Raw genomic sequence first — 12,972 nt, 5'->3', positions numbered from 1 at the left:
TTTTCTCATGTCCTACATCATTATCTCAGTGGGTGATATGGGCAGAGCCATATACAGTCTGAAAAAGACCCGCAAAATCAGAGCAAACCTTTGTTCCTACGACCCATGTATGTTGAGCAGTGGGTCTGAGAAAAGGCAAGATGTTTCTGCTCGGAAGGGATGGGGGATTTCAGGGAAACCTCATTCAGAGACACAGAAAAAGACTAGCACAAAGAAATTGTACTTGGTTTCCTCAGCTGCCAGGTAATGAACTGTCTGGAGACTTAGTTCCTCAGTCATGTCATGCAGCTCTTCTCTAGATACTCTGAAATGTTGAAAAAAGTACTGAAAGCAAAGTGCACTTGTAGTTCCTTTTGGTTCAGCTGTGTCTGAAGCATCACGATTATTTTTGTTAAGCTTCTCAATGCTTTTCTGCCCTTGCACCCAAAAAAAACCTTTGACATTTTTTTAGAATAAGTATTATTTTAATTATATATACTTACATTATGATTACCTTTAGAAAGATTATTCAAGTGGTCATTTATTGTTCATTGGTACTTTTTATATCTCCCACATTCTAGTTAGACATTTCAAGCTCCTGATTCTCCCTCCATTTAATTCAGTGACACAGTACCCACAGAAGCTGGATTGAACCTTCTGTGCCCACTCATTTTTTTGTGAAAGCTGCATTTAAAATAAGGCCTTTGGAGATAACAATTCTAGTTCAGGGTCCAAGCAAATCCATATCTTCAGGGAGAATGAGGGAAGAAATTTAAATCATCTGAGTCATTTGCAGAGGTCAGTGCAAGACCATATGCTCTGGTTTTCTTGAAGCAGTAGGAAAGGTTTGCAGTGAAAGAGCCTACAATGAAAATTCAGGCAGAAGTAAGCACATAGATGTTCACATACATGTACTTAAGGACTAACTGATATCCCTCCTGAAGCCATAAATCCTTCCTCTTCCTGTCATTTTTTCTTTTTCTTCTCATGCCTACGAAGGTTAAAAGCTTGTCAGTGAAACCACAACCAAACCAAACTCCTTCCTCCAATGCCAAGAGCAACGCTGCCAGGTTCTCGAGTGGCTAGCAGAGAGAACAGGCTTGTGCCGTGCTGATGCACAAATGGCAGTGCCAGCACTGTCTTGTAAAAATGGGTAATTGCTTCTGACTGGGGAAGCCTGTTTTGCACCTTGAAGCACTGGGACACATCCCATCGAAGGTGTGAACAGCCCTAAGCTCTTCAGTTTTCTAGGTGCAGGCAGCCTCCACTCAGCCTCTCCAGAATGCTTGGAGGCTTCTCCTGCTGGGTCAAATAGGGCTTGTCTTACCATGAAAACTCCTTTTGGGTGTGGTTTTTAACCTACCTTTTTTTTTCCCCCCCACCTTATTTCTACTGCGTTTAAGTTGCTCAGCTCCCCTAAGTCTTGCTGAGAACAGTTAGCAGTATTTTTTGTGATCAAAAAGCAAAAAATCTGAGCAATGTTGTATTTGGGTGTTGACTTGCAGTGAGCTGTAAGCAGTTTCCCTCCTTTCTGTGAACATGCTCTGCTCAGCTCCCTTAGTTGCAATGAAGACTTTTGATCTCCTGTTTTTCACTCTCAGTTCTCCTCATAGAGTTTACAGCTGCCCTTTATGTCTTCCCAGCCATGCAGCAGTTAATTCCATGGAGTCCCTTATTTTTCTATAATGTTTATTATGCATTAGCCAGTACAAGTGTCCTTTGTACAACTGCCAACGCTGTTGATGGTGTAAACGTGCTGAACATAGACATAAAATGTGGCTGCTTTGGTTTACCGAGGCTCTTTTTGCCAAACCTTCACAATAACTGGGGAAATTGGATGATATCCCTGATCCCATGCCCAAAATTTAACAAAGATGTGAAAATATTCAACATATATTTGCACTGTTACTGTTAATATGTTTCTTGTGACCTCAAAATCTGTTGGTCATGTGAAACAAAGAAGTATGTCTTGCGCAGCATTTCTGGTCCCCTTCTTAGCCTGCTCCAAAGCAATCCTTTTTTCCACAACTAAAGACAAAGGAAAAGGGATGGATCCACTGCCCACTGAACCAGAGCTTTCCCTCTGGTTTTGATGGGTTTATTTCATATCCTCTCAAGCAGGGGTGTTAGGTGCTGCAAAATGCAGATCTGGAGGACCACACATTGTAGGCCTTTGTGTTAAACACCCGAACAGTCTCCTAATTATTCCAAGAAGAAAGTGTGTTTTGGTAAAACTCCTGCAGAGAACACACAAAGCATTTGTGAAACTATTCTGTCAAACAGAGATCAAAATTTGAACCAAACCTACTTGCATGAGTCCTCCTGCACTGCTTAATGTCCCAGAGGTATTACGTGGCACAGCACAAAGGGTAAATAAGTAAAACTTTTCTCTTAGGAAATAGATTGAGCTTAGCACTGTTTCTGATGGTGTGATGGTCAAAAAGATAATGATCCTTGGAGCGCATGGCACCGTCTCTAGAGACCTCTAAGCAAGAATGAATTAGAAATTAGTGTCAGGTAGATGAGATACTGCTTTGGTTAATTGAATCAGCTGGCCAGTCTGCTTGAATTTATGAGTGATACAGATCATCCCACATGCCTTTCTGGAAATGCTGGTTTGGAATTTATCACCACTCTGAAAATGTATGGAATTATCTGAAATGAAATGTCCTGCAACCCACTGTATAAATCATGCATTGGTCGCCAGCCTTTTTTTTTTTTTTCAATGTCAGTTCTGTCTGTTTGAGAGAATTTATTGTGGTAACATATGATGTGTGTTTTAAATACTAACCTGAAGCTGTCCTTCCCCTCCCTTTATTTTCTACTTTCCCTCCCCTGCAAGCTTCCATAGTGACTGTCATACAACTTGTCAACAATGTAGTTGACACTATAGAAAATGAAGGTATTTAATTTTTTTTCTTTCTTGTTATGCAACAATGCTTCCTGTTTTCATTGTGAAAAATTCCAACAGAACCTCACTAATCTACACTGACCAGCAAACCTATGGCAGGGATTGAGTTTTGCAGATCAGCATGTTCATCAGCAAACGTGAAAACGCCAGAGGAACATACCACAAAATGTCTCTGGATAATTGGAGGTGGTAGAAAAGGTGTCAAGCCTTCATCTTCTGTTCAAGTCAATGTTTTTGCTTGTTAGCTCCCATTGCCTTCAGAGAAAAGATTAGATTGGTAATGGAACCATACCATTGAGGTTATCCTGGCTGCAGAGACTGGTAAACAGAAGATGACACAGAAAGGCTGTAAAGTATCCCATGCTGCACTAGAGCTGGGTTTTGCACTCCAGTGGGATCACACAGAGAGGAGCAAAATTATGGTAGGCAGGTGGTTGGTTTGTCCCAGGTACCCCTGTCAAACAGATGTGTAGACACAGCTCCATGGATGCCCTGTAGCAAGGCAGCCTGACTTTGCCCTGGGGTTAATGTGCCCATCGACTAGAGCAGGCCTGTGTGGTTCAAGGACCCAACACTCACCTCTTCCACTTGACCTCCTGGGTAACCTCAGGCTCATTAAGTTATAGGTGAATTGATTTCCCTCCCTGTAAAGCAGGAATATCACTATTTTCCTTTTCTGTTAAGCACTGAGGAAATGTTGTGTCTCACAGATAAACATTTGTTTATTTTTACAACATATATCCTATCCTTGGGAAAATGTCAACTCAGTATCAACTCACGTTATCCACAGGTCCAAAATTTCATCTGTGCATAGCAAATTTGAGCCAGATTTTGCAGACTTCAGCTAATCCAGTCTGCATAATACTTAAAAATTATTAAGTACATTATTGTTGTGAAACAGCTGATCTTTTTTTTTCTTGAGCCAATTCACAGTAGTTTTGAAAAACACTTTTGCTCCTATTTAGTGACGGCATTTGACTATTTGTCTGTAGTATGTATATGGATTTCCTGAAGTGTGGGTGCCATTCTTCTCATGATCAAATACATGTACTAGCCAAAGTTAATACAAAAAAAAAAAGAAAATAACCTTGTAAAGAAACCCACTTTAATGTCCTGTGAATGTCTTTTCCTTCCTAAAGAAAAACTTAAGCAAACACATTGTCTTCCCATCATGCTTTACAGATCCAAAAAAGCCAGCTTGGCAGCAGTTTCAAGAGACTGCACTGAAAATGCTTTCCCCACTTCCCAGTTCTTTATATGAGACTTACAACTCTTGCCTGCCTTGCACTGGATCTGGCAGAAGTGGTGAATAATTAGCCACACTGGAGCTCTGGGTGCTTGGTAGGCAGAATCACTGCCACCGAATCATGGGAGAGTGGGGCTCCTGCCCCAGGCACCTGCCAGGGGTTGTGCAAGTCAGCAAATTAGGGAGGTTCTCCTGGATTCTGAACCACACAATTCAGAGGGCCCTGACGCATCTTGGTGCAATGCCATTACACTGACCCAAATACAGCAAAATCCACTTTACAAAAAAGAGAGAAGTGAAGAAGAGGGATTAGGGCCGGTTCAGACACTGCTGCTAAAGCTGCAGTAGCTGTAGTCCCAGCCCTCCTCACTCCGGGATATCACAGAGCAGGTAGAGAGCTACTGTCTGGCTAACAAGTTAATGAAGAAATCCCCATCACCACATGTAACATGTGATGGTGAGCAAGGGCAAGTGAGGTCTTGGTAGGTGGAGGCCTAGAGAACAGTATTCTCTGCCCTCATCTGTGTCTGAGCCCCAGAGGTGATGCCATAAAGGCCTCTTTATCTTGCCAGACCTCCTCCAGCAATGCCATCCAGAGACCTTGCTGAATGACTTCTTGCATGAAGCCCAATAACATGTGGCTGAACAAGAGCATATCCATCTAGAAAATGCTGCAGCTTATTCCCCGCTCTTGTCTCACATAAAACCTCTTTCCTTGCTCTCTTCCCCACCCCTGCACCCTCTCCATACCGGAATGCCTCCCTCCCCACCGGCTAGCATGGCAGTGCAGGTGGGAGGTGGGTATGGGGTTGTGGAGCATTGTAGCTGATGGCCCCATTAAATGGCTTTGTATTCTATTCTATTCAGGTTCTTATACCGTGCCCATCACCATGGTATCTGAGCCCAGGTGGGCCCAGATTTGTTTGAACCGGCCCTGAGAATGGTAGATTCTTATTTTTCTGTTTCAAAGTGAACAAGTGAGAAAAAAATGTACTTTGCAATTATAAACCGTAGAGATGGTGGATAGCCCTTTTTTGTATTAAGAATTCCAGCTCTAATGTAATTCCATATCTCTTCAGTGAGGGTAAACAATTAAGATATGATAGAAAAGGAATATTGTACACGACATAAACATTTTTTTATGTATGTCTGCATTTGACGGGCAAGTTTAGCTTGTACGTTAAAATAAAGAACAATTTAAAATCCTGTTAAAGTAACTCTGAGGCAGCTGTACTTTAGAAATATGCATGCAAATTTTTGTATTTTCACATGTAATACAATGCTGGTAACAAGCTCTGAGTTACCAGTTTTTACTTTTTACTTTGTATCTGACAGTGTCTGTTATGGATCAAGGACAGAACTACAACAGAGGTGATTTTTCTGGGACACCTTCTGCCTGTCGGACTGGGCTGGGGCGGGCAGAGCACTGATGATCTATTTGGTTTTTTTCTTGAACTGCTTCACGTGTACTCTTTTGTTTGAATTCTGTTCGGTTCATAAGCTGCATGAGAATGGTCAGACACTTTTTTCAAAATTCAGTTTTCAGTCGATCAGATTATTTGCTTGCGCACTTTCTTTCTTGGAGTAATTGGAGGTGGAAGGGGAGATGAGTTGTGATGCCATAAGCATGCTGATTATATTATAGATCTTTTCAATTAACTGTGAAAAGCAGTAATTCAGACATTTTGTCATTTTGATTTATCAGACTTACAGTTCCTAATACAACACAGTGGTATCCTAAAGAGCGAAATGCCTGAGAGTGGCCATACTTTGTTTCCTTGCTTGTTTGCATTATCATCATAATGCAATTTATTCTCCTCCTCTACCCCCCTGGTCAGAGCATGGGTGACCTGTGTCAGTGGCCTGTGGAGCATGCTGTGATTTGAATGTGCTGTGAGGACTCAGTGCATGCAGGACACTCTGTTCTCATTTGTGGTCTCATCCTAACAGAGCACTATGATTCTCTTTCCTGCTGCAGCGTATCATTGGGATACCTCTGACTGGATGCCAAGTGCTCGCTTGTCCGACATTGAGGAAGTGCCCAATTTTGAGACAACAGATGGAGGCTCGGCTCATCACGGCAGTACCAGAGAACTGGAAACAGATTACTACCTTGGTGGCTACGACATTGACAGCGACTACCCTCCCCCTCACGAAGAGGAGTTTTTAAGCCAGGACCAGTTACCACCCCCTCTTCCAGAGGATTATCCGGACCAATATGAAACCCTTCCACCCTCGCAGCCAGTCTCAATGGCAAGTACTCTCAGCCCCGATTGCAGGAGACGGCCGCACTTCCACCCTAGCCAATACCTCCCTCCTCATCAGTTCCCCAATGAGACGGACACCACGGGGTCTCAAGCTGGGAACGAATTTAGTACTTTTGCTGTTGGCCCGAGCCAGACCACAGAAAACGTTAGTGCAGGTAAGATGCCTTTATCCTTGCACAACTCTCTAGATGCCTCCTCCTCTGATGTCTCGGCCAGCTGCGGCTTTGATGACTCCGAAGTAGCCATGAGTGACTTTGAAAGCGTGGAGGAACTCAACTTAGAAAATGTTCACATTCCATTTGTGGAGACCCAGCATCAGACACAAGTGTAAAGGAAGCTCCTTTCTTCTTCTTCCTCCTCTTCTTTTTTTAATTTTGTCATTTGGTCCAATTAATAGTATAAGTATTGAGAAGAAAATATGCTGGAGGTTGTGTCTATATATATTGGACAAGGCAAAAATACAGTATAACCCATTGTTAACTTGTTCAGAAATGATACTGTATGTGCAGACAGGAAGAGACCAATTGTGTTAAGTATCATACATCACAAAATTGTTACAGACAATCTGGAGAGCGTGTACCTGTATTTATTACCAAGAGTAAAACTCAGCTTTTGAGGCAGGGGGAAACAATAATTGCTAAATAATTTCTTTCTCTCTCCTAAAGTTTGATTTTTTTATTTTTCATTGTGTTATTAAAAGTGTTACAGTGTTATAATCTCCCTACAGTATTAAGGAACTGGTATGGATCATTCCAAGATGCACTGTTGCGTGAAACTTCATGTCAGCAAAGAGTGAAAGCAATTGATTGCTGAGGCTGATGTATACAGCTTTTCAGATGGCTGAAAAAAAGCAACATTTACAAATTGTCCTGTCGAAAGACAAGTAATCAGTTACTTGTTCATAAATATTTATCCATACTTTTGTTTGTTACATAGCATTTCGTTCTACTTTGTGGACATGTAGAGCAACATACATACAGTTTATATTTACTCCAAATTGGCCTACTTTGGTTGCCATTTTTTTAAAACCTGATGTCAGGTGTGTGTGCATAGCTTCACCTGTGAGAACTTCTAGAAATGTCAGAGTTTGGCTCAGGAATAGCTTGCTTTTGCCCCAGCTGCATATGCACAGCCTCCCTTGACTTCTGTATGCAATGTGAACATGCATCTGAAAACACAGGAAAACCTCACTGACTACACACAGCTGATTATTTTTTTTTAAATTTCTTGCTTAGGCAATCACCTCTTTAACAGCAGTCATTGTGCTACAGTTACTGCAGTAAAATCAGTTGCAATTAAGTTGCAATTAAGTTGCAAAACCTCAAATTGTGAGCTTAACTTCATTTGGCAAATGTCCATCCCTAGAGTTTACCGGATGAGCTCTCAGCTACTATAAACTGACTCAGGCAGTGGAACTGCTTGGATGGACTGTGGCCAAAGATCTGGCCCTAGATTTTCCACTGGATTCATGATTTTGTAGGATTTGACAACTTCCAAAGGTTGTTTGCAGACTTCAGAATATTGTTGTGGGATCAAGAATGGGATGTCATCTATGTGCTTTTATGCTTGCTTCAGTCTGATTGGAGTAAATGACCATTCACACTGATTTAGCCTGAGCAGCAAAGTGCAGTATGGAAATATGGGATTTTCAGTCAGTGTAATAAAGCAGAATATGCATACCTGTTGCTCGGTGCTCTGAAAAATGTTTTTACCCCTGCAGTTTACAGTATCTGTATTTGTTACCAGTGAATGTGTGTCTACAAGTCTACATTACTGCTGGGTTTTCCCATTCCTTCCATGGCATAATTCTGTCATTCTGAAAAGTTATTGAATACCTAAATCATTGTGGTACATGAATAGATTCAGTAACAGGTTTCCTATGCTGCTTTCCATGTCCTGTCTCCTGGTCAGTCATCTGAACTGGGTAGTTTCAGTAGTTGTATTCCAGGGCATGTTTTTGATTGACTTGAGTTTTTCCCAAGATTAAATTGTGGGCCATTTCTTGACATACAGGAAGCATTTATTCAGAAATTGTCCCAAATACAAAGAAATTATTCATAGAATTTCATTTAAATAATTGCAGCTAGTAACACTTTTAATAAAACAGGATTTCTAAAATTCTTGGAGTAGGTACAGTGTGTTGCTGCTTCCCTCCAATAGCTCACGTAAATATCGAAGACTGGAGTAGGTATTTTCTTTGGGATGACGCAGCAATTCTTCAGTAGAAAACAGCTCATTATACAGATACATGAATAAATTGAGTGAACTTCCAGAAAGAATGTACTGCACATACAAGTATTATCAAGTATTCGTCTGCAAATAGGTCCCGTCCATTGAATTTATGAATGTCACTTGGTCTTCTCTAAGTAAACATGCTTCTGTAATGGTGATATATTCTGGATGTGCTCATGGTGCATTTCAACCCCTTTTTCCCTGCTACTATTCCTGTGATTTTAAGAGGAAAAAAATATGGAAGTTTGTATTGTGATTGCAAAGAACTGAGGGATTTGCCAAAAAGCCATAAAATGGTTTGGCAAGCCTAGAGGCATGGATAGAAAATAACTCTTATTGTTCATGAAGTCTATGTTACAGGAAAGGAAATGCAATTAGACTGATGTCTCTTCAAGAGTAGGAACATCAGAGTTTGCAAAACAAAGCTGCAAATTTAGCTGCACTTTTAAAGCTTGTATGACTTTCTGAGAAATGTGATGCTCCCTTAGCATTGGGCTGCAGTTTACATGAGGTATGCTCCTACTCAGTTTTGGTTTGAGACATTTTTATCCATTATGCAATTAAATCTGTTTGAGCCCCCAGATAGTTATTAGGTGTACTTGTCATCTGTCTTCTGTAGTGAAAATTCTTGCGTAAGCCTGAGACACCTATATCAAGCCTTTACTTGGACATATCAAAAGTGTCACAAGGGAGAACACCATGGGAGCCTAGTAATTGCCATACAGAAAAAAAAAAAAATCAATGTTTCTTACCAAACTTGTTGCCTCAGTAATATATTGTTGGTAGTGAGTTTTACTGGTAAAATATGCATAAATACAATGTAAAGTACTTTTTCTGTTTGATGTTGTTGCCATTTCATTTCACTGAATGCCTACTTATTAAAGTGCTGTTGGGAAGGTGCCAGTGATCACCCATTCAGCCTTCTCTGTCCTACTCATGATTTCTATACCTCAATATCTCCTCCCCTCCAAATCCATCTTTAAACAGATTCCCTTCTGTGAATATGGTACTTCCATGGCCTTTCTAGTTTTGTTCAAGCTCTTTTTGATAAGACCCAAACACAGATCTAAAGGTGAAATACCTCTTAGGGAGTCAGATTTTCATATTAACAACTCTTGTTAAAACAAACCATTTTCTTTTTAATTACTGCTCCACATGTACAAGTCACAATCTTCTAATCTGGAAGATAACAATGCATTCATAACCTAATGTCAGAATTATTGTTCATATTAGTCCACCCAATATATATTTCTTTTCTCTGCCATATGATGATTTTTGTATTGCTGCTGCTGTCATTGCCAAGTCCCTGGTTCTGCGAAAGCTCCCCTCACATCTCTGCTTATCCTATGTGTCTGTATTTCAAACTACATCCCTGTAGATGGCTCCACTACACAGTATTTTCTCTCCGAATCATCTGTAGCAGATGATTTCAGAGGCTTAATAAAGTACTTTTGAATATCATTGGGTTATAACTCCTAGAACTGAGGAAGTCTTTGCTTTTTGTAAAGAAACAACAGAAGAAAAAAGCAACTTGTTAAAATGCAAATACTCGCTTGGATCAGAAATCACTGACTTGGCTAGGGGTGTATGAGGCTGAGTAAAACGGTACTTGTTCTCTGCATTTTGATCAGGTTGAGAGCATCATGCACACTGATAGCCCTTTTGATAACTCTGGCAACAGAAGGAGGCAGACAACATGATTTATGCTGCCACTACCACATTAAGTGGCTTTGTGCAAAAGGAAAAATTAGGCTTAGGTACCTTTCTTAAATATGTTAATTATTTTGCCTTTGTATTACAAACATTCTAAAAAAAAAAAAAAAAAAAGGAAAAGGGGGGCAAAAAGTTCTCCACAAAACCGTAGATAGTGGATGTGGTTGCTGTCCTGGGACAGTATCTTATAGCAGAGTAAAGGGCCAAATGTGACCCTGAGGAGCTGCAGAATCACTTCCCTCTCATGGGAGGAAATGGACAACCCCACTAGAAGACCACCATGAAGTTGTCTTCCTATAGGATCCTCCTTTAGGACACAATGTATGAAGGCAAACAGGAGAATTTTGGGATGCAGAGATTCACTACAGAACTGTGATTTTTCTGTCTATCAAGCTGTTTTCCTTAAGCTCAGTGCCATCTTTGATTCTGAACTATCCCATGGGTTTCCTTAATCTATAGTTGCAGTAAAAGGCTGTAGAGTCAAAAGCTTCTCGCTGCCACTGTTTTGCTGAATCAGAAAGCTGTGTGCTTCATCTCTTAAGCAGGATCCCACCCTCTGCATGTCACACAAAGAACCTAAATTCTGGTCCTTGGAATTTTTTCTCCTGTTCTCTGAATTCTCTGGTGTAGTCTGAAGCAGTGATAGCCTTGATGTATTGATACCTCCAGAAACTCAGAGTGGGTGCAGCACAGTGAAAGAATGCATGTCACTGAAATGCTGATTAATGGGGAGGCAGCAGCCTATTTTCTCTGCAAGACAGGCTGGTGGGAATTTTTGAGAGTATGACATAAAAATGGTTGCTCTTGGCTCATATAAATTCCATTTTAAAGAGAAATGTGGGCTGGACAACAAAAGTGGTTAAGAACACAGTTCTACTCCTCATCAAGCCTCCTGCTTGAAAAAACTAAATGGATGCTATTAGTATATTCTTACAGCCCATAATAATTGTGGTCATGGGAGAGGGAGTTGAAGGTGCCCTCAACCAGTTCTGCAAAGCTTCATTTGAAAATGAAGCACCCTTAATAACGGAGGAAACCAGCTCTTTAAAACTGTAAAAACTACCACTGAAAGTACACTGTGCTTTGTTGGTAATGTTTGGAGCTATTCACTGAGTAACAATGGACACTTCTTCGGTTTCCAAGAAGAGAGCTACATCTTCAGGTTCATTCCCTGATGGTTTGCCATCATTTACCATGCAGTAAAACTGTGCTTTTTTGCCTGTTTGCATCTCTGTTCCTCTCAATACACCAAACTGTAATTTGAGCCTTAGAAATTTAGACCATTGGCCATTACCCATGGATTTTAACCTGTGTTTCATAACTTGACATTTAACATCTCCATTATGAGAAGGACCATTCAGTTAGTAATTTAGCTGCATCATCCAAGGGATGGGTGGATGGGGAGGAAATGAAATTAAATTTCATTTCTGTTTGTAATAATGAAAAGCAATAATTGCAAATATGTCGTATTTCACAAAGGCCATAAGTAATCTTTACCAGTGTTAAGAGTGCACTTGAACTGTATTACAGAAAGAGATTGGAGCCCTCAGAACTGTAGCATTCTTTTGTCATAGGAATACCTGAAACACTATTATTTAACAATGCAATGAGCCCAAACTGCCGCTTTTCAGGAGATGACAAAGATGTTTAGGAATGAAAGCAGTTCTCTTTAAAGCACTGTATTGGAAAAGATTGTCTTGTAAATTTTACTTGTCGCAATCAGGCTGGTTTGTAAAAGATGTATGTTTTGGTGTTTAAAAAGAAGTTTATAAAATAATGTATATAACGGTTTCAAGTTACCAGGCTTTTGTAGATATTTGATGCCAATCAGGTTGCTTTAATTTTTTTTTGTTTATTTGTTTGTTTGATATAATTCTAAAGAGTCATCAAAGTTGGTTTAAATTTTAAGATAACAGCAGAAAACAAAAACAAAAGAAGTTTTAAATCTGAAAACTTTTTAATCATTTCAAAGTGTACTGTAACTTTCCTTTGGGTTCATCTCTTTTTGTTTAACTTCTTTCTGTTTCTAAGATGTTTTTTATTAACTTTTTTTAAATGAATGTGTTTTGCACAAAAAAATCTAGAGATATGATTTTTATTCCATTCCAAGTAGGTATTAAGAGATGTCATTTTTCCAATGACAACAAATTCAACCTTATGCAAAAGGGAAGGTTTATCACTTTGAGTGGGTATAGTCCTTCATCTGAAAACTAATTGTTCCTTCATCATTGCTGTTGGCAGTATTGTCTTGTGTTCTTTTGCTATAAAAACAAAACAACAAAAAAAAAAGTGTACAGGTTTGTAACTGCCAAAATTTGCTAAAGTTGATGGTTAAAACAAGTTTTCCAAGTAAACAAAAAGAAAAGCCCAGCTGTGTTGACTGCTTCTTGATTTTTCTCCTACTTTCGAAGGAGGGAACAAGATAAGACACATCACTTCTGCAAGGAATGTAGCATTTCATTGGCTCTCTGTGTACAGGATTGTAGATAATTCTAATTTTTGCACTCTTCAAATTAATTTTATTATTACATGGCAGTTCCTCTATAGGGGCCCCTACTTGCACTGCAGAGCACACTTGCCAAGAGTTGCTTAGCTGGTGTGTGTAAGCTAAAGCAGTTGCCTGA

The 12,972-nt window shown here is 40.0% G+C and overlaps 1 protein-coding gene across 8 annotated transcripts in view; it reads left to right on the top strand.

Annotated features, from left to right (window-relative positions):
• Window positions 1–12,718, top strand: part of FAT3 (FAT atypical cadherin 3) — a 412,789-nt gene extending 400,071 nt beyond the window's left edge. For 4 of the 8 annotated variants that reach the window (XM_027897770.1, XM_027897769.1, XM_027897767.1 and 1 more), the window contains 3 exons: window positions 2,822–2,881; window positions 5,472–5,507; window positions 6,115–12,718. In XM_027897770.1, the coding sequence (XP_027753571.1) occupies window positions 2,822–2,881; window positions 5,472–5,507; window positions 6,115–6,734 (716 nt within the window). In that variant the 3' untranslated portion in view covers window positions 6,735–12,718. The other 4 variants (XM_027897771.1, XM_027897772.1, XM_027897773.1 and 1 more) reach the window with 3 other exon arrangements.
• Window positions 12,719–12,972: the final 254 nt, after the last annotated feature.

Source organism: Empidonax traillii, unplaced genomic scaffold, assembly GCF_003031625.1.
Source record: "Empidonax traillii isolate 1590-97213 ecotype Southwest subspecies unplaced genomic scaffold, ASM303162v1 scaffold560:size1140492, whole genome shotgun sequence".
Taxonomy (NCBI): domain Eukaryota; kingdom Metazoa; phylum Chordata; class Aves; order Passeriformes; family Tyrannidae; genus Empidonax; species Empidonax traillii.
Note: the sequence above shows the minus strand (reverse complement) of the source record. Positions and strands in the feature narration are given on the sequence as shown.